The 13,106-nt window shown below is 36.6% G+C and overlaps 1 protein-coding gene across 5 annotated transcripts in view; it reads left to right on the forward strand.

The window, feature by feature from the left end:
- Window positions 1-13,106, forward strand: part of baz (par-3 family cell polarity regulator) — a 760,042-nt gene that overhangs the window by 217,644 nt on the left and 529,292 nt on the right. For all 5 annotated transcript variants that reach the window (XM_090374871.1, XM_090374873.1, XM_090374874.1 and 2 more), the window contains exon 5: window positions 5,058-5,240. In XM_090374871.1, the coding sequence (XP_090230997.1) occupies window positions 5,058-5,240 (183 nt within the window). The remainder of the gene's footprint in view (window positions 1-5,057; window positions 5,241-13,106) is intronic.

A 13,106-nucleotide genomic window follows, 5' to 3' on the forward strand; every position in this document is an offset into this window, starting at 1 on the left:
GTTCATTTTCAATGCCAACATCATGTAGAGCACTTTCAAGCATGCACCATCTTTAAAGTATTCCATTTACAATCCTCATACCAACACTTTTTCTCTCCTGAAAAAGAAATTCCTCCAGGTCCTTGCACAGGCAAAGAGAAAGCTCACTAAATGTTTTAAAATATATTTTCTCAGCTAAATATACAGGTTCCCTTGCATGATCCAGGTAAAAATCCCCTTGATCTAGAATACTCTGTGTTCCATTGCATGGAGACAAACCATAGGGAAACAGGTGGTGTGCATTTCATTAACTTCTCAAAATTCCTATATGCCTTGGCTAAGTCAAGATCCTTCTGAACATTGTGCATAGTATTTTTCAAACTGGTACTTTGGAACGTTGCGCGCATTTACCTTTCGCACTTTTCCTAGGATGAGGGAACTACTGCATGACGACATAGCCGTGCTCTGCGAGGTAGGGGTGCCCCTGGAATTGTCATCCACTCTGTTAGATCTATTTCGAAGCCTAACTTCTCTAAAACAGCCAGGAGACAGACTTCTGGAAGATAATGGAGTATCCATTCCCAAGTCACCAGTCATCTGCAAATCTTCACTTCTGCTTTCCTACTGAGTATCTAGTCTGGTTAATGTTCCATCAGTTTTATTCTTAACGTTCTTCGGCCTACCCTTTCCAGAACTTCTTTGCTTGTTCCAGCGGATATTGCATCTGTTATTTTCTCATGACTTCCCATAGACACATAGATTTCACTATATTCATCCTCTCCCTTATCAATTTCCTCATCCCAAAATCCAGTCATATCTCCTTCCCTATTTATAACTCCACTAATTTCTCCAAGATTATTCAATTTGCCTGAAAGACCGTATTTTTAACAACCTTGTCATTTGAAGATCCTTCACACAAGCAATCGTTACTTCCCTTCACTATTTCTTGATTATTCCCTGCTGTGAGAAAGCAAAACTCATTCACAATGTCCCATTGTCATCAAAATCACACTCTTTTCCACCCAACAATATTTTATTGTCCTTTGTTTCCATTACTATTGTATTTTCCTGTGTTTCCCTATCTTCAACTAAACCCATACATCTATCTCAGTCCCCTAACTTATCTTACCTTTGTCCTTTGCACCTTCTAAACCGTTACCACTATCCTTTCATCCATGGTGAGAATCTGCAAACGTAAACTTTGAGCAAAGTTAACGGTAGTACAGCTTATGCTACCTAAAGCTTATTGAAACATCCTTTACAGTTTACATTTATGACCAATTTAAGAGATGGTGCAACAGTTCTTCTTTCACAACTAACGTGGACTATTGTTAATGGCTACCTGACTTAATCGTTACCAAATCGTTGGGCCTCTACATATTTGTAGCCACCTCTACAAATCTTTTTACCTCTACATATTTGTAGCCACCTCTACAAATGTAATCCCGAGCTAGAGGTTTTATCTTACCGTGACCTAAGATAAGACTGTCAGTAAGAAACAGTCCCAGAATTTTGCATCGTATTAGTTCTCATTTCAAAATTTTGTATCATATTAGTTCTCATTTCAAAATTTTGTAACCTTTAATAATCAACTCTCTCTCTCTCTCTCTGGTAAAATCTAACATGCTCAGTCAGATTTTATCAGACAATGACAACATGCCAGATATATTTTGACTACTTAATGAAAACTGATTAATTATTATTAAGTTTTGAAAACTCATTAACACGTTTACTGCCAAATGAGAGTTAACTCGTATTTGGCAGTCAGCCAAGCCAGATCACCAAATAGGAGTTAACTTGTATTTGGTGATCTGGCCCAGGACACTGCATAAGAGGTTACTTGGACTGGTATGACTTGCCTTTCAGGCACAGCTATGAGTATTCTTAGCAAATACATGAAACTGATGGATAGTGGGCTTCTGGGATAAGAATAAAAAATCAACCACGGCATCAGAAAATAGAAAATTTATTCACAAAAAAAAATATATTTTATTCACAAATACATAAAGAAAAGTGTATTACTAAAACTCACGAAAATAATATTGTTTATTTGTGATATTTCTTGAAACATTCTTCTACACAAAGAGCTGGCTTCTCTTGGCACTCTGGACAATAATAGTGTGTTTCACGGCATTTTTTATTTCTTGTGCATACTCGACATTGCTTAGTCAGGCCTGGTTTTTTTTTCAGTTTGTGTTATAGCCTCTAAATAATGAATTTCACGTTCAGACCTAATCTTCTTTGGAACATTTGGAATTTTTTCTCCAGTCAAAGATTCAATGAATGTTTCTCTGAATTTCAGACATTTTATGGTGATACCTGTAACTTGACGGAAAAGGATGTAAGCATTATGTATATATATTTCTATAATATGTAATGCAATTTTTTTTGCCCATCTGATGGTTTTTCTTATTGCTGAATAATATGATAGCATTTGATCTGATTAATCTATGCCAGACATTCCTCTATTGTAATCTCAAATTATGTTTGGTTTTATTGAAATTTTTCCATTCTGGTTGCGTACCTCGACCATTTCAACAATGTGTATGTTAGAAATTGTGAGAACTTCTCTTTTATCTCTCCACTTACGTACTACAACAGGGCCATTTCATTGCCATGCAACTTCCCCTTCAATTTTTGCATCACCAAATGTTTTGGATTTTCTTTTCTGTTCTGCAGAAAATTTCATCAGAGCAACTGAATTATAAAAATTGTCCATATGCAATACATATCCTTTGTCTAAGTAGTCCTCAAGCAAGTATAGCACAATTCAGCAGTATGACCTATGTTTTGTTCAGTTTCTTCTGATTTACCAGAGTAAATTTTTATTTTCATAACAAGGCTGGTGGACTCGCCCAATTTGTAAAGTTTTATTCCATATTTGTGTTTTTTATTTTTTATATACTAGTGGAAATTCAGTCTCCCACGCCACAACGTCATTGACTTGTCAATACAGATATTTTTATTCAGTACATAATTTTTGTGCATAACATTATTGAAATGATTCAAAGTCAGTCTTACTTTGTATAGCCTGTCAGCAGATTGTAATGAATTATCTGCGAAGTGAAAATATCGTAATATCAACTGGAATCTAGTTCTACTCATAAATGTTTGCCAAAACATAACATAGTAGAATGCACTTGTACTCCAGCAATGCTCTATTGAAGGAAAAGAACAAGGACCCATTTGTAACAAAAGTCCAAGAAACACTTTCATTTCTGAGACATCAGTGTCCTATCTTGACAACCTGGCAGATTTTCGTGATTGTTCACATTTTTCAATTTCTTGCAAAGCTTATAAATTAGTTTTTTCGACTAATAATGTAAGAAATTCTTCCGAAAAATACAGGTCTACCAATTTTTGTACACTAAGTTCTGTTCTGTCCATTTTCAAACCAACGTTCTCTTCAAAAATAAATTGTGGAAGATCTGGTGCTATTTCATTCCACAAATTATTGTCATTATTTGACACACTTGCCTGCCGAGAATTAGGATTATCTTCAGGCTGGGAGCTGGCTTCATCTTGCTATCCTCACTTGAATCGGTAGAATGTTCATAATTGTCACTGTTGGAATCAGAACTGTATGGCTTGTCAAAAATCTCTTCAAATTCCGAGTCACTCGTATTAGTTCCTCTTCTTCGGTCAGTTATCCATGTTTTAGGTTCTTTTTAAAAAAAAAAAAAAAAACAGACAAAAAACAAGTAAGAAAGTACTAAATACAACATACACGACAAAGTCTGTGTCACTACTGCTGATTTACACACAGCACTGACTCATATACAGCAAATTCTGCAAGTTACAACTTGTCTGAGTTAATCAAGTTAACTCGTAGTTGGCTGCTATGAAAAATTTTCTATTACATACGCCAACTACAAGATAATTCGTGAAGCTTTTTTTTTTTTACAACAATATGCTTTTTTAACGAGGTTTGGCGAAGAGTATATATTAATATTTGAGTTTTGAATAATATAACATGCCTAACTCAAATTGGCGGCAGAGATCTGTTTACTTTATCAAATAAGCCTTGGCAGTCAACATGGTAATCTACATAATTGAATTTAGTGGACTTTCTTAGTTTTATTTACCTCTTATAACTGCTTTATAATATATTATTATTTTATTCTACGTTAATCAATAATATTATTTTATATTATATGTTTAACTTTTGTTATATCATTTGACATGGTGCATTATAGCCTTTAAAATAAATAAATAAATTGTCTGTTTATAGTTGATGATGCACCATTAAAATCCTAAACAGCCAACCAGCCAACATATAAGCAGACCATAACATTTTAGAAAATTTTTTAGCACTTCAAAAGGTAAAATTAAGGTTGATTTATATGCCAGAATATACAGTAATCCTCATAATTTTGTGAATAAATCAAGAAAATGCCACCGTTGATTGCATTTTTTCTCTCTTATTAAGCATGCTATGTTGGAAATATTAAAATTTAGAACATTATATTTTTAAGTCAGGAAATCTCTTACCTGAGATTTTTTCCTAGGAATAACTGCATCCAGGTAAGATGTAATATTTCTTAATATCCTATATATCGTAATTATTATTCTATTTTTATTTGGTTTAAATGCAAAACATTGATTTAAATTCAAAATAAGGACACAGATTCTCAACAAAAGAAAATCTAAATAAGTTAGCATTTGTCCGATTTTATGAATATTAGCAGGTCTCAATCACACAAGCTGTCTGTCTAACATGTCCAGTATAAAGTTTCAAGATAACAGGATTCCTGTAATGGTTTTATACCTTATTAAGCATAGGAATATTCAGTTGACAGATTACATATGGTACTCAATCTGCACATTGAATTAAATTCTCTATAATTTCCTGTAAATTTGTGGACTAATATTAGTTTGTCATGTGTAAGTATAAAATCCAGAAGGAGAAGAATGGGGTTGGGTGTGGGGAATTCCACATTAAAAAAATTGGAATTTAAAGAAAATTAGAAAATGGTTTAATTGTTTAGTGTTTACTCTCATTTAGTTAGAATGTTGTGTGCAAACTCTGCCACATTGCAGAGTTCAGTCCAAAGGTTTAATTTTCATTTTTTTAATAGGCAGATTGTTCTGACACTGATGATGAAAAGATACCTTCCAATGAAGAACACAGAAGAATAGATAAATCTGTAGATGATAAATTGTTTCACCAGTTTTCTAGAGGTTCAGGCAGGTTATCTGTTCTTGGAAATAATTCTGAGATGTATAGGTGGGCAGAAGCTGCTGATCGGCAATTGTATAAAGTGAGCATAATATTTATTACATTTTGGTTAATTAAATAACCAATATATTATTTTGATGTTTTATGGTATGATAAAAATCTTAGAAGTTTTATATCATACCATTTCATTCAGTGTGATTTGATATTTGAGAAGCCAGAAGAAACTTGGATTGGACTTAATTTCTATATGGTTATTTGTAGGAAATACAGAGGAAGGTTTCTGCTAGAGACAAAGCATGCAGAATAGATGAAATTAGTTTGGGGAGTTTGAGTTCAATTGTGAATGGATGCTGACTAGTTGATGCATGTGTTCAGGTTCAGAAGAATGGTGCCCATGACTGTAGATAAGACTTGCAACAAATATTGAATATATGTGATAGAGAGCAGAGCTTGTGAGTGAGAATCCTTAACTTGACTGCTTGCTTTTCAATAGAGGAAGGGAATATTAAAAAGGTTTAGGGATAGGCATCCGAACTTGCATAAAATATAATATGATATGAACAGAATACTTATATATTGAACTTGAATCTAATCAAGAGCATATTTTGTTTATCAAATTTTGGACAAGGTAAATTTAAAAATGTGGTTCAGTTTAGTTATTAGACTGAAATAGTAAACCATGCTGCTTCTAAAATGTGGTGTATGTAGGCAATTTGATTGACTCTGTTGGGATGTGGGTAATGTCAGGCACTCATTTTTGGCATGGGAGATTGAGTAGGGGCACTTAACCATTAGAAGCAAATGACGTTATTGGGCTCCTAACTTTGCTGTAGCTAGTTGTTGTTGTTATTTGGTTTTTAGGAGCTTTAGCAACTAAGGCCCTATTGCTCCGTGGATATGCGGTGGTCATTCCCTGACTTTTCTGCATCCTCCGTATTTGGTGGTCATGGGCTCGAACCCCGTTCTAATCAAGAAGCGTGTGCTACTCACTGCTGCTCCTGCCCACCTGGCTACGGAGGCACCGCTGTAGCTAGTAAATGACAGGCAAGTATTTATTGTCAAATAAATTATTTTATCAATTAAAATCATAAATATTATTCTGTTGTAGTTGATTCAACTCTTGATGCATTGACCTAACGGTCTATTGCTAACCATTTACTGATTATTTTTAGATATCTCAAAGAAACATTGACTAGAAACACACTTATCAATAATTGTCATTGGAAAGCTGAGGAAATAGCAATGCAATAGATATACTGTATATGTTTTTACGAAAAATATTACATTAATATTGTTGATTGTTGTGGACAGTTTTATGACTTTGCCATAAGCATGTCTGGGATTTATAAAGGACTACAATTGCTAAAATCACTAAAAATCGAGAAATGCTTTGGCCGAATTTATTGCTTCAGCTTATCGTTGGAGATACGGTAAATGTCAGATACTTTTGAATTTTATTGGAATATTGCAGCAGAATGTTGTGAAGAATCATTTATTTTGTCATGTTTTTATTTATTCGTTTATTTTTTTTTCTCTATTTTTATTGTACACCTTTTTTTCCCACCACATCTATAATATGATGGAAGTATTTGAAAGAATGCTTAAGAAAAGAATGGAAATTAATAAAGCAACATTCCAGAAAATGGTTGACACAAGCCAAAGCATGGGATATGTTAAAAAAAAGTTGGACACTGGTTAGTCTTGTTTAGAAAAGATTATTAATAATCCCAATGAAAAGAATCTTAAAAAAACTATAAGATAGTGGAATAAAAAATTGGAGAAATTTCATGCCATGATAGCAATTTTAATTTAAAATGCATAGTGGACACTTTGATAAGAGGCAAGTAAGCAAATATAATTGTAATTTATGTAGATCATTGACGAATATTTCTCTGAGCTAAAAAGTTCTTTAAAAAATATGAACACAAAAAAGTGAAAATCTATTTATGTATTAAAGAATAGTCCTGAGAAAGTAAAAAAAAATTGCTTATGTGTAGGGGTGAGCGGGGGAGAGCGGGAGAAATTGAAATTATTTAGCATTAGTAGAGGCATATGATTCAAGAAAGCAAGCTTATACAGCATGAGCAAAAAAAAAAAACACCATTTCATCCATCCATTCTTTCCAAAAGTTTGTTCAGTTCTTCCTTGAATTTATTTAAAATATCAACTTCCACTATGATTGATGGTAGTTTGTTCCAGCAACCAACCACCTGCTGGCTAAAGGCAAATTCCACTCATATATTCTACATCTGCCTTTCCTTGATTTGAATTTATGCCTTCAATAAATTTCATATTCTTAGCAAGAGGAAGAATCCCATCGGCATTGAGCTTGCTCAAACCTTTCAAGGCCTTATACACCTCAATCAGGCCCCAGGTGCCAAGCGATTGTGATCGAACATTTTCTCTGTGCTTAAAGTGCGATTATCCAAAAGCGATTTAGAGTTATTTTAAGTTCCTGCCCTTAAGAAATTTATTTATTTAATATCAGCTACTGTTACAAAAGTACTTGTACAGAGCAAGAAAGAAAACTACCTTTCTTTATTTTTCATATTTCTTTTACTAACACTTACTACTTTACGCTTGGACACACTGGGCACTGCTCCTGCCTCCCCATGGTGGAGCCGGAAATCTTGGCAGAAAAGCTAATCTGCCAAGGGCCAAAAGGAGCAAACATAGATCCAAATATGTTTCTGTCTCTAGAGCTGACAAGCTCTCGGCCAGAGTTAGACATTGACCATAACACGTCGCAAACCAAGAGGTTGAAAACCACTTCCTCAGTGACAAATTGTCCTGCATTTCTTATAATGCACTCTATAATGCACTCCTATTCCAATCTCTTATTATAATCATATCATAGAAACAACATGTCTTGCACAGTGGAAAGAGCTATGGCACACCCAAACCAATAACAAACTTTATCAGTTGAAACAGGATCCGCAGCTTTGGTGCTTCAGCATCAAAACAGTACGAAGAGAAGAAGTAGTGCTTGCACGAGCACGGATAGGGCATACATACCTGACTCACCCTCATCTACTTACAGGAGAGGAACCTCCTCAATGTCCACACTGTTCCTCACATTGAACAGTCAAACACATTCTCATTGACTTCCCTCGCTATCATCAAGACAGAATATTCATCCTGCTTTCCCTAGCAAACCTTCGAGAACTGATGGCATTAAAACATATTATTGGTGATGATGCAAACATCAGTGAATTTTTTCTCTTTTTTGAAAAAAATTGGAATGTATCATAAATCTTAAAAGATCTCTGTAATAAATTCCTATGGATAGGCACACTATAGCCTCATCAGCTCGTGTGCCATTAACCCCCCCCCCCACACACACACCTCAATCCACCTCTCAGGCACCTAGTTTCCGAACACTGCAATTTGCAGAACTTAAACCTTTCTTGGTAAGAGGATCCCTTCGTTCCCCTCACCAATCTTGTTTCCCTTCTCTGTACTTGTTCTAGCAACTCTACATCCTACAATGAGGCCTCCAGACTTGTATGCAGTACGCAAGGTGTGACCTGACCATTGCCTTATGCAAAGGGATAACCACCTCCTTATCCCTGCTAGCAAAATTCCTGTATATCATTGACAAAACCCCATGACCTGATCTGGCAGCCTATCTGCACTGCTCAGTAAACTTCATATCTTCATATCAAGGAAGCCCGAGGCTTATGCTGCACCGGCTAAAAAAATTTTCCAAGTTACAGTGTGAGAGAGAGAGATAGGGAGAGAAGTAGAAGGGAATCACCAAGAAAGAGAAGAATGATGATATCCAGCTCCAGGACCATACTCACCAGATATGAGCACCTGGGGTTAAATATTATATAGCTTATAGAAACATATTTATGTTTGAAGGGCATGAACTGTTCTCTCCCAGCAACAGTCCAATATCCTTAAACAGTTGAACCAGGCAAGCAATAATGCTCTTACAGTACCAGCGAAATCTCCTTCTCCTCCAATGAATGCTGCATCAAATAATCGAGGTTTAAACATAAAAATGAATATTCAGGACACATCCATGGATACAATTGATTCATCCAGACAGGAAGACCCAGTCTTAGAAATATTTGTGGAAGAAGATATGGACGCCAGTTGGCTATTCTTCTCAAAAAAGACAAACCGAAACCTGAATGCCATAAACCAGTCGCATCAAAAAAACAATCAGATACACCTTCTTTTACTAAACACCAATAATGCCTTATATTCTTTAATGGAATTGTAGAGGATTTTGTAGCAACTTTAATGATATTCAAGACTTAATTAACTGCTACTCTCCAGTTGGTTCCTGTATACAGGAAACCTATCTAACTTCTCAAATTTCTGCAGCATAAAGAACTGTTCTGTCTATCGACATGATCGTAGTACTTCACCTTCCACCCATTGGGGTGTGGCCATCTTGGTCAGTTCAAAGATCCCAACCAAGCAAATTGTTTTTAAAATTGAAGTTGTTGCTGTACATTTGATAATCCAAATTGAGTTAACATTAGTACCAATTTATCTTCCACCAAGTCACACCTTCTCTTACCAAGATCTTGAAAACCTGCTAATTCAGCTTCCTTCCCCTGTCTGTCTCTTGGGAGATTTCAATGGCCACCACCCCTTATGGGGATCTACTAAATTGGATAGGCATGGTTGACTGATTGAAACATTCGTAGATAGGCAAAAACATTACCATTCTTAATACTGGTACACATACTCACATATAATTACCAGCTGGACAAACTTCTGCAATTGATCTCTCGATATGTTTCCCGATTCTGTTTCCAATCATGGAATGGTCTGTTATGGATGATCCTATGGGCAGTGATCATTTTCTGATTATTTGTGATTTGCCACTGCACACCCACCATTAGCCAAACCCTGCAAGAAATGGAAGTTCTCTCGAGCTAACTGGGTCAAATTTCAGTCAGCTGTCACTCTGGATGAGAAATGTATACGAACACAGTCGATAGATGAAGCCACGGATTATATCACTTCACACCTATCTGCAGCTAACTGTTCAATTCCATTGTTGAATCCCCTGTCCCTACGGCACCTTAACTGGATGGGTGCCACTCTGGATGAGAAATGTATACGAACACAGTCGATAGATGAAGCCACGGATTATATCACTTCACACCTATCTGCAGCTAACTGTTCAATTCCATTGTTGAATCCCCTGTCCCTGCGGGCAGTCTAATCAATGCTCTATACAATTTGCCTTTAGCCAAAGGCAAATTGTATAGAGCATTGATTAGATCCCGTTTGGCGCCTTTGTAGCCAGGTGGGAAGGAGCAGCAGCAGTGTGTAGCACACGCTTCTTGATTAGACCAGGGTTTGAGCCGTTCACCACCAAATATGGAGGATGCGGAAAGATCAGGGAATGACCACCGCATATTCCCAGAGCAAAATGGCCTTAGTTGCTAATGCTTCTAAAAATAAAGAATGGTGGTATAAAGAAAAATAAAGAATGGTGGAATAAAGAATGCACAAAAGCAAAGAAGTTAAAAAATAAAGCATGGAATTTTTGTAAATCCCCAACCACAGCTAATCTTGTCAACTACAAGAAATTAAGGGCAAAAGCATGTCTCATTCGGAGGCAAGCCAAGAAGAATTCTTGGATTCGGTTTGCATCTACTATAAATAGAAACACTAACTCCAGGTTAATATGGAAGAAAATTAGGCAGATTTCCAACCACCCCTTCACCAATGCTTTTGTGGAATGGGCAAGAACTCTCTGCTCCTGAGGACATAACAAATGTCTTGGGCAAAACCTTTGCCCAAGTTTCTGTGGCATCAACTTATTCTTTGGGTTTCCAGAAAATAAACACCATGACTGAACAATGTGCCATCAACTTTCGAACTTCAGTTTCCCTTCCATATAACCAGTGTCTTCTATGTTCTGAACTTCTACACACCATTAAAACAACATGCAACAGTGCAGCTAGGTCAGATGGAATATCTTATATCCTGTTACAAAAGCTTGGTGACAAAAATTTTCAAATACTGCTGATCTACTATAACCAAATATTTTGGGAAAACATTTATCCCAGCTCTTGGCATCATGCCACAGTCTTGCCTTTTTGAAACCTGGAAAAGATCCTACCAGTCCGTACAGTTACAGACTAATTTCCCTTTCCAGTTAACTCGGTAAATTACTTGAAAAAATGATCCATAATTGACTTGCTTGGATCATCGAAAGAGAACACCTAATGAGTAATCATCAGCATGGCTTTCATAAGAACTGGTCCTCCTTTGATCTCATGATCAAAGCTGAGTTTGCAATTCATAATGTGTTTGTAAAAAATGAACATCTTGTTATGGTTTCCATAGACATAGAGAAGGCATTTGATACTACCTGGCGTCTTGGCATCCTCAGTGACCTTCATGCTCTTGGTCTATGAGGCAACCTGCCTATATTCATTAGGAACTTTCTCCTTAATCGTTTGTTCCAAGTTCGATATCACAACTAACTTCCTGCAACATCTTTACAGGAAGAAGGAGTTCTACAAGGGTCTGTACTGAGTGCAACCCTTTTTCCCCTTAGAATTGATTCCATCACAAAAGACCTTCCAAATACTGTTCAGATCTACCTTTACACTGACGAACTCTTTATTGCCATTCTCATCAGAACATGAGATCCATTGAACGGCAATTGCTGATATCCCTGAATAAAGTCCAAAGGTTGGCAAAGTTTAAATGGCTATTGTCTATCACAGCAGAAGACTGTTGCAATCCATTTTTGTAATCAATTGAAAATGCATACAGACCCTGAATTTCAGATGTCAAACGATGTCAAACTTTACCATTCCAGTGACTAAGAACATCAGATTCTTGGGATTAATCCTTGACAGGAAATTAAATTTCCTTGAGCACATTAAATTTGTACGTACTTCCTGCCTCAAAAAACTACACATGCTAAGAGCTTTATGTGCCTTGTCTTGGGGAGCAGACCTTACATCTTTGCTGCTCTTGTTAGCATTAGCATTAGTAGAGGCATATGATGCAAGAAAGCAAGTTTATGCTGCATCAACCAAAAACCCTCCCATTTCCCCCCTCCATTCGTTCCAAATGCTTGTCCAGCTCAGCCTTAAATTTATTTAGGCTATTAGCTTCCGCAACAAAAGATGGAAGCCTGTTCCACCAATCAACTGCCAGCTGGTTAAAGGCAAATTACCTTTGGGTAATTTGCCTTTAGCCTGCGGGCAGTCTAATCAATGCTCTATACAATTTGCCTTTGGCTAAAGGCAAATTGTATAGAGCATTGATTAGATCCCGTTTGGCGCCTCTGTAGCCAGGTGGGAAGGAGCAGCAGCAGTGTGTAGCACACGCTTCTTGATTAGACCAGGGTTCAAGCCGTTCACCACCAAATACGGAGGATGCGGAAAGATCAGGGAATGACCACCGCATATTCCCAGAGCAAAATGGCCTTAGTTGCTAATGCTCCTAAAAACCAAATAACAACAACAGATCCCGTTTGGATTATGGTGCTCCACTCTGTGATTCTGCCCGTAAGACTATGCTACGATGGCTGGATTCTATACATCATAGTGCATTGCGTATTGCATTTAGTGCTTTCAGGGCATCTCCTACTCATAGTTTATATATTGAAGCTAATGAGTCCCCCTCTTTACCACCACAGAAAAAAACGCTGCTTCTTAAGTATGCAGCCTGAATACAAAGTTGCTGGCTGCATCCTATTGAGCCATACCTCTTTAATCTACCACTGCAAAATCTCTATAGAAACAAACCTACTAAAATAAGACCAGCAGGCTTACACCTTATTGAATTAACACAGAGTTGGAATGTTCCTATTTTCAACAGGCAACAAGTAACGAATTACTCTCAACCATCTTGGGCTACCCCTCTGCAATTAACCTGCAATACTTATCTTCACAAGTTGGGAAAGAATCGCCTACCAATAATCAATGTGAAACAACTTCATGGAAGCCATATTCAA

Source organism: Mastigoproctus giganteus, chromosome 1 (genome assembly GCF_048544385.1).
Source record: "Mastigoproctus giganteus isolate SK-2022 chromosome 1, ASM4854438v1, whole genome shotgun sequence".
Classification (NCBI taxonomy): Eukaryota; Metazoa; Arthropoda; class Arachnida; order Uropygi; family Thelyphonidae; genus Mastigoproctus; species Mastigoproctus giganteus.